Below are 13,253 nucleotides of genomic sequence, written 5' to 3'. Positions count from 1 at the left end.
AAACTGACCCGCAAAAAAGGCAAGTAAGGTAGTCTAATGGACACAGGTAACAAAGAATGTATTATTGCTGCACTCGTTGTTGCTATTTTGCTACTGTTTTCTAAAGATTATTACATTTTACAATTATAATTGCTACCTTAACAATTGAGCGGTGTTTTTACACGACATGTCATGCTCATATACATATTACATATTATAAAGATCGTGTAACTTGATGTTATCCATTGCATGAGCCGTCAGACCGTATGTAGTAAACTAGCTCTTCATTCATGTTGCATAAGCCAGTCTAATTTTGAACAGAAAGGGAAACTGAATTAAGCCTTGCAGTTGAAAAGTGCTCTGTTTGCTGTTTGTACGCGTTGAAAAGGAAAGTTTTGATGCAACCAATTAGCTCCGAAATCGTAATTTGTTACGTTTTACATGAGCAAAATTGTATGTTTACGTACTTAATTCAAAATTTATTGTGCTATGTAAATAAATGTAAATTTGATGCTGGTTAATCTTGATTTGTATCAAATTCATTTTGTGCCTAGCGATGCACAAGCGAATGCGGATATTAACGCATCATTTGACGCATAAATAGCAACTATTTGCATTCAGAATTTAAAATTGAAAATACAAAAGTTGTGCAGTGGTAACGTTATATCATGCGATTTAGATTTATTTACTGGTAATAGGATAATTGCATAAAATGAAGATTTCGAAGTTGGGATGTAAAAGTTTACATACTAGAAATGGAATGTTCAACTTGTACTAGTTTTGTGAGTTTAAAAGCTTAAAAGGGAATGGCAGATCCGTTGTGATATTTGTGCGAAGAAAAATGTTTAAGTAGGAAATATCTTGAAATTTTGATAAGGATTTGGTATTTAAAAAAGAAATTGCTCCAGTAATGCTTTGTGCACTCTTTTCTCATGACATTAGGCATGGATGACAGGTTAGGCTTGTGTGAAATTAGCGAAGAGGCTAGAAGAACAATGTTCCAGAAGGGCAAAAGATAGTCACATTGAATTTAAAGTTTGGAGACGACGGAAGACCCACTGAGTTGTCCTGGTGTAATTCAACTTTGAAACTTTGGTCGTCCTAATTATCAACATACGAATGACGCGAATGATAAACCTAAACAATATAAGAGGCAGGAAGACAAACACAAACACGATTGACCTTATCTTTTAATTTTCTATGGCATTAATTTACGAGTATAGAGAAGATTCTCACAATTTTATGTGTATAATTTCTTGGTAGATATCTTTCTGGTATTTACATTTTCTAACCTCCTCAATATGTAAGTCCAAACAACTTCAGTCGCTCCTCAAACCAAATAAACGATTTATTGCAACCAATAAATTATATTCTATGAAATTGGATGTAGTGGCGTTCTACAATTTTCTGATCGACGTATAAACGAACGTCTCAAATCTAAAATTTACCGCAATGTCCGTCCGCCCGTCCTGTAGCTCTCTATAATTCTGAGTGTTGATCGACCATAAAAGATAATGAATGGCGTCTTGCGGTAATGGAAACGAAGATGTTTCATTCATTAATGAAGGTATACCTGTTATTTGCGGGAGAAATTGGAGTAGTAATCTCGCATGATGAGATGACGAATGTATCCAAATAGGTTTGGAAACTATTTCGTCACAATGGTTCTGGGGAAAAGATTATTCCACATCATTTAGATTTTCGGAAAAAGCAGTATAATAGAACTTGCTATCGAGAAAGAAGGCATTTTTGAAAAAAATATAGTTTTTCGGAAGGTTTGAGCCATAAAACAAACCCCTTTTGACTTTATTTTCGGCAACTTAGAAGTTCTTACTTAAGAGTTGAACTTCGGGTTTTGTTTGGAGGAGGTTTCTTTAGATACGATTATGATAGGATCCGCACCATAATGCATGAAGATTTTAGCACGTGCAAATAATGCCAAAAATTTACAATCCTACAGGGTGATTTAATTAGTCACATAAATGACTAAGAGTTTAAATCAGCCCATGGAGGCACGGTTTTGAATGAAGTGACATAGGCCCTTTCAAACGAGCGCTTGTTTCGACTCTTTTATGGGAACATATCTAACTAAAATCATTCGATTCTAGAAAGTTTGAAAAAGCACGACTATTATTAACACAGTTATAGCAGATGAATTTATGGCAATTCAAGGCGTGTATGACGTCATGTTCCGATAAAGTGAACTCATATGAACGGTGGAATCGTATATATCAACCAATATTTTGAATTTTTAGCTATGTACGAATGAAAAAATGTGTATAGGAAATTTCTCGCACAATATGAACACAAACCCTTTATATAACCGAAGCGTCTAGTCTTATATGGTTTATCTTATGTTGATGCAAATTATTCATGAAGAGGAACTAGCTATTGGATTAGGTTCTTACTCGATTATATATTTCTTTCAGTTTCATTACCATCACAGTCGATGGTATGCATGCAGTTGAATTATAGCAGCAGGAAAAGCACAAAGGCAAACATAAACATTCATTCCTGGTCATGAGATCAAGAGGTTGATGCTCATGTACTTCGGCTATCACACCGTCGAATAATTCTTAATTGGGACCCCACATTTCTCGTGCACATACAAAGAAGTTCCCTTAAATTGGCTATTCTCCATACTTTAATAGAACTGCAACAATTTGCAAATAAATTTCATGTGAAACTGACGGATTGATAGATCGAAGGATAGACAAATGAAAGGTTCAAAAATTATTTGAAAGGCTGAACCAATGAATCTTTCGTGACAGAAGGAACTAAAGAACAGAATGAACCTCTTCCTGGGACCCTGAATGATAGAGGTTACCGATAGGTTCCGAAATATTGTATTTGATCTATACTATTACTACTACAAAGTGCTTAGCGTATGGATATCATTAAAGTGGCCATTCCACGTGTTCGGATCTGATAAATCGATTTTTTTTTCGATCAATTGTATTCAGATATAGTGTAGAATATTTGGGCAAATTGATTTTTCTGTATTTTGAGCCGTTCGGAAATGACGGTGTTAAACAGGTAAAATGTCATATGTCAGGTTTATGTCGATTGTCGTAATGAAGCGTGAATTTACCGATTCGAACCACATTTGAATGACTTCGTTAAAAAACGTGAATCGAATCCAAGGCTTTACATGTCTTTTTTTGTAATAAATCTAAGGTTTATGGACCAGGTGTAGCAGATTAATGGTTAGTTATAATTTTATTGTTAATAATCGCATTTTAATTTTTAAATGCGTTTTTCTCGAAAATGTATGTTGGGAATCGGGTGCCACCATAGTTCAAAATCTACCCAACCAAATTTCCCGACTTAATCCACGGTTCGCAAGCTAAGATAATTCCGATTCGCAGAGCCGTTTTTCAAGTTTTTTTACACATTAAATTGAATTAATTAAAATTGGTTCAATGCCTGTCTGTTTGTCTGTCTGTCTGCCTGTCACACGCACTTTTGACGATTGACAGAAAATTTGGTGAGAAGGCGGGAACTGTGAATGACCATACATGCATAAAGGTATATTTTTTTACGTTGAGTTTAAGGGGGAGGGAGGTTCTCATACATGAAAAAGGGTGGTGCAAATTTTTTTCCACTGAATATAGTTATGTTGGGTATCACATGAAAGGTCCCGATTAGTGCTTTTTGAAGCCAGTATCAGTTTTGATATTTGCTGGAAAGGCGGGATGATCCTCTTAAGTATGCTACAAAGTTATTATACATTATAGTATATATGTATCTATATTGTGTAGCAGCGATTGGTAAGTTGGTAATATCTTGAAGGCTAAATGCTTCAGATTTGAACGGTTTTGTGATTTTCTTGTGTAAGAAATTTTGCATTCACGACGGCGTACTGCTTCACACACAAGTTTCTCGTGGATTATTAAGCCTGGTGGCCTTAGAAGCTGCCTTCAGAAGTTTGCAATTGAACAGATAGAGAAAATGTTTTGGGAGAAGTTGTCTTTTTGTTTATTATCCTAATTTATACGTTTGCCAATATTTTTTGAATCGGCTTTACCATCAATTAAAATGCTAAAATTAAGATGAAATGTTCCCACATTTAAGTATAAACTTCTTCCAACAACTCTTAAATTTCGTGATTTTATAAAGGCGGGATTTTCCGTTCAGCTTAAATTACCCCGTATGCGCAAGTAATTGACAATTTTAGTATAAAATAATTTTACTTGAGTGAATGAATACTTCCATTGTTGGTAAAACGATTCCAACAACGAGAGATCCTTGAGGTCCTAGAAATTTTGAAGCACCCCCATAATTTTAAGAAGGATGCGGATCTCATTATTGATCGTACCTGACTACTGGGTTTTAAAGGCGGTAAAATTCCTATCATCAGGCAATAGGGAAGTGACTAGGAATAAGTAACTTATTTTTGTAATCGGGATAAGATTTAAATTTATAATGCATTTATGATACACTTAGTGTCGATAATATATCATCTTAAAGCCTGAACATTTAGCTTTGGACTCTAAGCATAAGAAAAGTTATTTCGTTTTGTGTATGGTATGTTATAATGTTTACGTTTTCTGTAGATCCAATTATGTATTTGAATAGAAAAGAGCCCCCTTACCGGTTGGTATCCTTCCAGATACTCTGATTTTTAGCATTATGTGATATAGCAGGCTGGAAATATAGAGTCACTGAGAGTTTAGCAACTAACTATGTTTCCATCTAATCTTTCACGCAAACTTTCTTCGACTGAACACTCGAGATTTTTATCGTTGGCGAAAAAGTTTGTTCATGAAGTCCATTGTAGATTTAGTTGTTCTCCATAATGATACTTGAACAAATCCTTCAGATTATTGACATAGGTCCTTCAGATCACAGACGTAGGCATCAAACAAGTATGCCCGTTTCTTGAATTCTGTTCAATATAACTGAATTGGACCGAGAGGATGGATTCAAATAAACTCAGTTAATTGGAGGTTTTACAATATGTTGTCATTGTGCCGCTTTCGCACACACATGACAGTAAGACAGAATCGTTCACAATGTATGCGCAAAAAGCCAAGTTTAAATGAATTAGGATTTATACAAGCAACGAGTATCTTAATAGAAAATGTAAATCAATTCAATTCAAGAGCAACAATATTGCTACAACTGGCAATATCAACGTAGACAAGTCGGGAAGCCGGAAGCGGGACGCCTCAGGTATGGAAAATTTTGTATATTTCTCTTGTAAGAACATTTGACTGGACATTTGTCTCACGAGTACCCAGCACGTAATATATGCATATATTAAATGTAAGTGAGAATATCCACCTTCGTTTGATACTGACATTCAAAGTCTTGAATTTTATTAGTGATTTTCACCAAACTTGGTAGGATTATCGTCATCATCAACGGCGCAACAACCGGTATTCAGTCTAGGCCTGCCTTAATAAGGAATTCCAGACATACCGGTTTTGCGCCGAGGTCCACCAGTTCGATATCCCTGAAAACTGTCTGGCGTCCTGACTTACACCATCACTCCATCATAGGCAGGGTCTGCCTCGTCTTCTTTTTCTACCATAGATATTGCCCTTATAAGCTTTCCGAGCTGGATCATCCACAACCTGACGGTCATGGTATTGCTCACAGATTTCGTCGTTATGTATATAGGCTACGTAATCGTTCATCTTCAAGTAGGCGGCCAAAAATTGTTGGGAGGATTCTTCTCTCGAACGCGGCCAAGAGTTCGCAATTTTTCTTGATAAGAACCCAAGTCTCCGAGGAATACATGAGGGCTGGCAAGGTCATCGTCTTGTACAATAAGAGCTTTGACCCTATGGTGAGACGTTTCGAGTGGAACAGTTTTTGTAAGCTGAAATAGGCTCTGTTGGCTGTTAACAACCGCGTCAACAACCGCTGTTCGCGGTTGTGATTTTCGACCCTAGATAGGAGAAATTATCAACGGTCTCAAAGATGTAGTCTCTTATCTTTATTCTTCTCGTTTGACCAGTCCGGTTTGATGTTGTTGGCTTTCGGTGCTGACGTTACTACCATACATTTTGTCGATCTGGATGAAGGCAGTTTGTACGCCTCGGGTCGTTCCTCCTATGATGTCGACATCGTCAGTAGTTGGGTGTACTTAAAGAGGATCGTATCACTCGCAATTACCGTAGCATCACAGATCACTTTCTCCAGAGCCAGGTTAAAGAGAACGCATGATAGGGCATCCCCTAGTCGTAGAGCGTTGTTGATGTCGAATGGTCTCGAGAATGATCGTGCTGCTTTTATTTGGCCTCGCACATTGGTCAGAGTCAGCTTAGTCAGTCTTATCAATTTTATCGAGATACCGAACTCTCTCATTGCCGTGTACAATTTTACCCTGGCTATGCTATCATAGGCGGCTTTAAAGTTGATGAAAAGATAGTGCAACTTATGTCCATATTCCAACAGTATTTCCATCGTTTGCCGCAGCGGTCCGTTGCTGGTTTACCTGGAGCGAAACCTCTTTGAATGGGTCAATGATGTTCTGAACGTATGGAGCTATCTGACATAGCAAGATAGCAAGGAATATCTTATAGATAGTACTCAGCAACGTGATATTCCTATAATTGCTGCACTGTGTGATATCTCCCTTTTTATCTATGAGTCAGATAACGTCTCATTGCCAGTCGTCAGGCATTGATTCACTGTCCCACAGCTTGAGTATCAGTCGATGAACCACCAATTTGGCTGCAATTCCATCGGCTCCTGATGATTTATGGTTTTTAAGCCGATGAATTGCACGGGCTGTTTTTTCTATGTATGGTGGTGGCAGCATTTATCCGTCGGCTTCAGTTGGCGGGACCTCCAACTCGCCGATGTTTTGGTTGTTCAATAATTCATTAAAGTACTCAACCCACCGCTCTAATATGCCCATCCTGTCGGAAATCAGATTTCCCTCTTTGTCTCGGCAGGATGAGCATCGAGGTGTATAAGGCTTCATCCTGCTGACTTGTTGGTAAAACTTCCGCGCCTGGTGCCGTTGCTCCCTGTACTTTTCTAGTTGACAGACTTGGTGGTTCTCCCACACTTCCTTTTTCCGTTTGTGAAGTTGCTTCTCCGCTGGACGGAGTTTGTGATAAATCTCTGCGCGTGCCCGCGTTCTTTAAGAATGGAACATTACTCGGTATGCGGCATTTTTCCGTTCCGTTGCTAGCTTACATTCATCGTCAAACCAGCCGTTCCGACTCCTTTTGCGGCTGGGGCCAAGTATGTTTGTGGCCGTGTCCATGATAACGTTCTTCAGGTGATTGTGAAGATCTTTTGTCGATGCTTCATCTCCTGTTGCGGCATCCATTTCCCTCTTATATGTGTTGTGGATGGCTCCAGTGTTCACTCGCACCTGATTGTCAGAGGGGATTCTAGGTGGTATTGTTATTCGAGCTCGGAGCACCATGCCAACGAGATAGTGATCCGAGTCTATATTGGCCCCCTTATATGTTCTGACATTCATGAAGGCTGAGAGGTGGCGGCGTTCGATCAACACGTGGTCAATTTGGTTGAAAGTGGTCCCGTCTGGAGAGGCCCACGTATGTTTGTGGACCGCTTTCCGCGCAAACTAGGTACTTCCAACAACCATTTCGTGTGACCCTGCTAATTGAATAATCCGCAGTCCGTTATCATTTGTTTTTTCGTGTAAGCTATGGGAGCCAACGTATCGCCTGAATACGGGCTCCTTCCCTACTTGGCTGTTAAAATCCCCAAGTATGATTTTAATATCATATCTGGGACAGGCTTCGAAGGTTCGTTCTACTGCCTCGTAGAAGGTATCCTTCCTCGACTCTGCAGTCTCCTCTGTAGGGGCATGAACGTGAATGAGGCTTATATTTCTGAACTTGCCTCGCAAGCGTAGAGTGCATAGCCGTTCGTTTATGTTTTCAAAGCCGATAACAGCATTTTTCATTTTTTTGCTGACTAAGAAACCTACTCCGAGCACATGGTTTACTGGATGACCGCTATATTATATGGTGTAGCGACTCTTCTCCAGGAAACCGGTCCGTGTCCAACGCTTCTCCTGCAATGCTGTTACGTCAGCCCTATATTGGGATAGGGTATCGGCTAGCTGCTTGGCAGCTCCATCTCTGTACAGCGAGAGCACATTCCATGAGAAAATGCGCAAATCGTTATTGCGTTCGTCGTTGTGTTATTCGTCCAGTCCGAGACTCCTGTTGTGGCTTCGTAACAAGTTATTTTCCGTGTAGGGTTGTCAGCCTCATCCAACTCCAACCTAGAGGACCAGTTGGTACAATTTGTTCCGTTTTTAGGCGCGGGAGACTCGCCTTCGTCCTTCAAGTGAAATTGACATTCAAAGTCTTGAATTTGTAAAGAAGCGACAACTTTGAGTTATTATAACTTTGGATCATGCTCTATGTTATTGCCTACATTGCTGCATGGTTCTAACTTAAGGGGGCTTTTGCAGTCATTTACAAAAAATTATAGTAACATACTATTATTAACTTTATTTGAACAGATATCGGTGCGGAGGGTATTTCGGAGTCTGGGCAGCTTCCTGATTTTTTTCAGATTTTTCCTTTGGTTAGTTTCCCCCGACGTAGAATGATATTACTCACTGTATGCGTGAGAGTTCACAGTTCCCAACTTTCCAATAAATTTGGTGTCAATCGCTGTAACCGTTTCCGAAAAAAATGAGCGTGACAGACAGACTCGAAACACAGCCGACGATTATTTTTATCGCGAGTCGTCAGCTCTGTCCTTTTATACGTAGCACCATTGTGGGCGTCGACGATAAAATTCGGAAAACATCGCAGACAACTTCAAGCTGTATATCGGCTAAGCGCTCTTCGAACATTTTGCGCCTACCGAACAACACCTTATGAGGCAGCATGCGTGATTGCAGGGATGATACCTGTGGATATTTTAGCCGATGTGGCAAGCCGTTTGTACGAGAATCAGGAAGCGAGCGTAAACAAGCAAATTGAGCCGATGACGTCATTGGCTGCATGACAAGCAGCACGGGACCAGGCGAAAAATGGCCGGTATGCACACAGGCTTATCCCAAATATAAGGATGTGTAATATGCAGAACCACGGTGAGACGAGATACGATCTAACTCAATTCTTAACAGGACACGGTGGGTACAGGAATTACTTCTATATATGACCAGTCTCGGTGAATCGCCCGATTGTCTTTCATGTGAAGCTCCTACCGAAGATGCAGAACACGTTTTCTTCGCCTGCCCAAGATTCAAAAGCTCAAGGAGGACATTGAAACAGAGCCAAATACAAGGGTGGAAATTCTGGTAACCTACATGGTGCAATCCAATACAGCATGGGACGCGGTAGTTGCAAGGGTGAAACGCATCCACCAGCAGCTAAAAGAAGCAGAAGCGTAGTGGAGGCATAGAAGGGAAGCTACTGCAAGTAACGCCACGGAAAGGGGTAGCAGCTCATTTAGAGGGAACAACTAAAAACTAAACAGCCCCGCGAAGCAATACCAGAACGGTGGTCCCGCGGGGAGAGTTTGGAGGAAATATGGGAGGTTTTAGTCGGTGGGAGTCCGGCATGCGTGTCCAAGATTCCTGATTCGTATCTGTGACGGATTTCCTCCAGACAAAACAAAAAAGACGGACAGACCGACAGACAGTAAAACTCATTTTAATAAGGTTTTATTGTACACCTTACCTTACGTTAAAATTGGATTGAAGGTATTTATGTGTGATGGCACTTGGTAAATTAGAAGGAAACGAAACTTTGATTGTTTCACTCCTATGTCAAGACAACCTTGCAGTACAGTAGTGAAACATTAGTCAGTAAGACGGTCATTATACATAAAATAAGATCATTTGCCAAAATTGCTTAGGCATTTTAGGCGGCATACTTCGGTCAAGGGGAATGATAAATCAGGAGATATGAGAAGGCTCAAAAGTAGAACCGATAGCGGTTAAAATTGGAAGATGCTTCTGGCGTTGGATTGGGTACACTCTACATACAGACTCAATATGGAACAGAGCGAGGGAGATCGTAAATTGGAAACCGGAGGGCAACAGAAATGTGGGTAGGCATTGAATTCCATGAAAAAGAATGTGGTTGAAATAAATATAGTAAATTTTGAAATATTGCGAGGATTGCAGTTGAATGCGCTAAGTAAGCTTTACATGACAAGAGAGTCTCACATATGGTATGAATGTAAGAGGTGCATTAATCAACACAAGAATAAACATTAGCAAATAAAAGGGCTTTCCAATTATTTGGATTATCAGGACATGACCAGCTAGCAATTGTTATCTCAACAATTAGCGGTACCAATTTGGTACCAATTTAATGGCTTTATTCAACAACTCCGTCTTAGTAGCGACTCCAGAAATTTTAAAATTCATATAGGACAAATGTATTCATGGCTTCATAAGTTAAGTAAGGGTAAACTTGCAGCGGATTTCATGAACATTTTTTAAAGATTCGGAGAACCGTAGAGAAAGAAACTGAAAGACCCGAATATTTATGATTCAATGCTATTAACTTCGAATTCAGATATATATGAATTAGCAAATCGTATGCATGCATAAAACATTTGATTTTTATTACGAAGCCAAAGAGATCAAATACTTACTCTTGAGATAATGATACCAGCTATACTTATTCGTATCCTCGGCCCTTTCAGCAACCTGTACCTGAGATCAACTCCATTCCAAAATGAAACAAAGTATCTTTTCACCTGTAAAAGAAGCATTGACATCATAAATCTTCCAGCGCAAAGAACATCATTTACTACTTCTAGTCGTCATAAATCAGTTTTAAAATGTACTTCATATAAGGTCCCTACATATGATAGCTAATGAAAAATGAAAAGAGATGTGGACATTTTTCATAGAGGTAACCACAACACTGCGAGCATAATGGTTTTCATATAAGCTGAGATAGGCTGCAGTCTTTTCAATTTTAACATCTACATTATGCGCTCTGGTATCTGTACAAGAAAATTTTTCATTGAAATAGGAAGAAAGCCCACCTGAAGATTATCACCGCCATGAAGTCTGTAGCCATCATAATCAACTATCACCAATATTTCCGGGTAGATGATATACGGGGCTTCACGTTTTGACCTCCTCTCCTTCCTCTTCAATGGTGTTGTGCCCTTGTCATCGTCTTGATCGTAGTCGTCGGTCAATGACGACGTGAGTTGCTCCTCTTCTTGTTGTGTCGCGGTCGCTGATCTTCGCTCGCGATAACGCTTCTCCAAACGATCTGGTTCCATGAATGCTATTCAGGGAAGGAATATTAATTCATTATTATAATACCAAAACTAATTAATATTATAGACGTGAAGTTTTGATGAATGAAGTTGAAAAATAACTCGATGAACTGATGGGGAATTGAGTCGGGAAGGTTGGAAACTAATGCTATGTATATGAACTGAGGTCGCTGACATTTCATTCTTGGCACTTGTAGATAGGAAGGGTATCTTAAGATTTCGGCAGAACAAAAGTTTATCATTGTCGATTAATTTTCTGTTCGTTGATATGCCAATTTGTGTGGGTTAAAATTGATTGATTGAATCAAATTGATTGTCGCGAAATTTGGTGGCAAAAAGAGAAATATGTAGCGACATACTCGTAGTAGCAAACTGAATTTGAAATAATAAAAAAAAACTTGTTTCTTTTTCGTCGGTGTAGACATTTATTCTTGCAAATTCCGATATTTCGGTAACCACTTGTTCCCTTCATCAGTGCTAACAAGTCTCCAAAATATCGGTATTTGCAAGAATAAATATCTACACCAGCGAAAAAAAAAACAACACGTTTTTTTATTATTTCAAATAGTTAATCGTTGGAAACACCGCATAATTACACTCGGGTAAATTGAATGATTTTGCTTTATCCCTAAAATCGTGTTTACATATATGTGGATATACATGGAAGAGAAGGATGCTCATTTTTAAGGTTTTATGTCAAATAAAACCTTATTAAAATCGACTCAATGCCTGTTTGTCTGTCTGCCACACCCGATTTACTCGGAAATGGTTAAACCAATTAGCACGAAATTTGAAAAGGTGTGGTCTTTTAACCCGTTTACATATAACAAGTGGCGCCATTATGTGTTGAGTTTGAGGGTGGGCTGTCCAGACATGCGAGGGGGTGTAAATTTTGTTTTTTACAGAATATGGTCGTGTGGAGTATCAAATGAAAGGGTTCAATTAGTACTTTTCGAAACTGATTTTATTTCTGGTACTCGGGGAAACATAGGGGAGTGAGGGCACAACATGTGTGCCCAAAAATTGAAACAGGTTCTCAGAACCTTCCAATCGAAAAATCTGAAAAAAATTCACAATGATGCATCTATACGAAATCTAAGCCTTCCATTCCTTATCTGCTCAAATAATAGTAGCATGTTGCAATATTTTAGAAATTTGCCTGGGACCCACCTTCATACAAGAAGTACAACTTTGGAAAATTTGAATAACATTCAACTACAATTAACAAACTTATAGAAGATCAAAGTTTAGCGTTTTACGTGAATTTATTGCATTCCGATACGTATATGACATCATCAACATATAAAATGAGGTTATATGAACGGTGGTGTCGATGAGGACATTTTAGTTTTCCTCTTTTAGCTGTTTTTAGATATTTGTATATCAGTATGAATTAATTACTCGAGACAGATATATGTATGCATATGTATGCGCCAATTAAGTTTGCGTTAACAACAATTAAATTTTACCAGGTGGTACTCCAGGTTTGGGGTTGTGTAGGACTGACAACCCTACATGGAAAACTGGATTTACGAAGCCACGGAAGGAGCCTCGGACAGGATGGATTCTAAAACGACAAACGGAATAACGATTTGCGATTTTCTTCATTGAACTTGCGCTCCCTGCACAGACTGAATGCTGCTGAGCAGCTAGCCGATACCCTGTCCCAATATAAGGCTAATGTAACAGCGTTGCAAGAGATGCGCTGGACCGGAACTGGTTTCCTGGAGAAGAGCCCCTACAGCAAATATTATAGCGGCCATCCAGTAAACCATGTGCTCGGATTAGGTTTCTTAGCCAGCCAAAAAATGAAACCTGCTGTTATCGGCTTTGAAAATATAAGTGAAAGGCTATGCCCTCTGCTCTTGCGAGGCAAATTTAGAAATATACGCCTCATAAACGTTCATCTCCTTACAGAGGAGACTGCAAAGTCGGAGAAGGATATCTTCTACGATATAGTTGCAGAGCGAAGCCTGTCCCAAGTACGATATCGAAATCATACTTGGAGATTTCAGTAGTCAAGTAGAGACGCAGCCCGTATTCAGACAACACGACGGATCCCATGGTTAACG

The 13,253-nt window shown here is 39.2% G+C and overlaps 1 protein-coding gene across 5 annotated transcripts in view; it reads right to left on the bottom strand.

Annotated features, from left to right (window-relative positions):
• Positions 1-13,253, bottom strand: part of LOC119653542 (A disintegrin and metalloproteinase with thrombospondin motifs 1) — a 414,702-nt gene that overhangs the window by 40,756 nt on the left and 360,693 nt on the right. For all 5 annotated transcript variants that reach the window (XM_038058225.1, XM_038058222.1, XM_038058226.1 and 2 more), the window contains exons 6-7: positions 10,939-11,189; positions 10,540-10,644 (exon numbers count right to left, since the gene is read on the bottom strand). In XM_038058225.1, the coding sequence (XP_037914153.1) occupies positions 10,540-10,644; positions 10,939-11,189 (356 nt within the window). The remainder of the gene's footprint in view (positions 1-10,539; positions 10,645-10,938; positions 11,190-13,253) is intronic.

Source organism: Hermetia illucens, chromosome 4, assembly GCF_905115235.1.
Source record: "Hermetia illucens chromosome 4, iHerIll2.2.curated.20191125, whole genome shotgun sequence".
NCBI lineage: Eukaryota > Metazoa > Arthropoda > Insecta > Diptera > Stratiomyidae > Hermetia > Hermetia illucens.
This window is presented reverse-complemented; position numbering and strand designations above follow the sequence as displayed.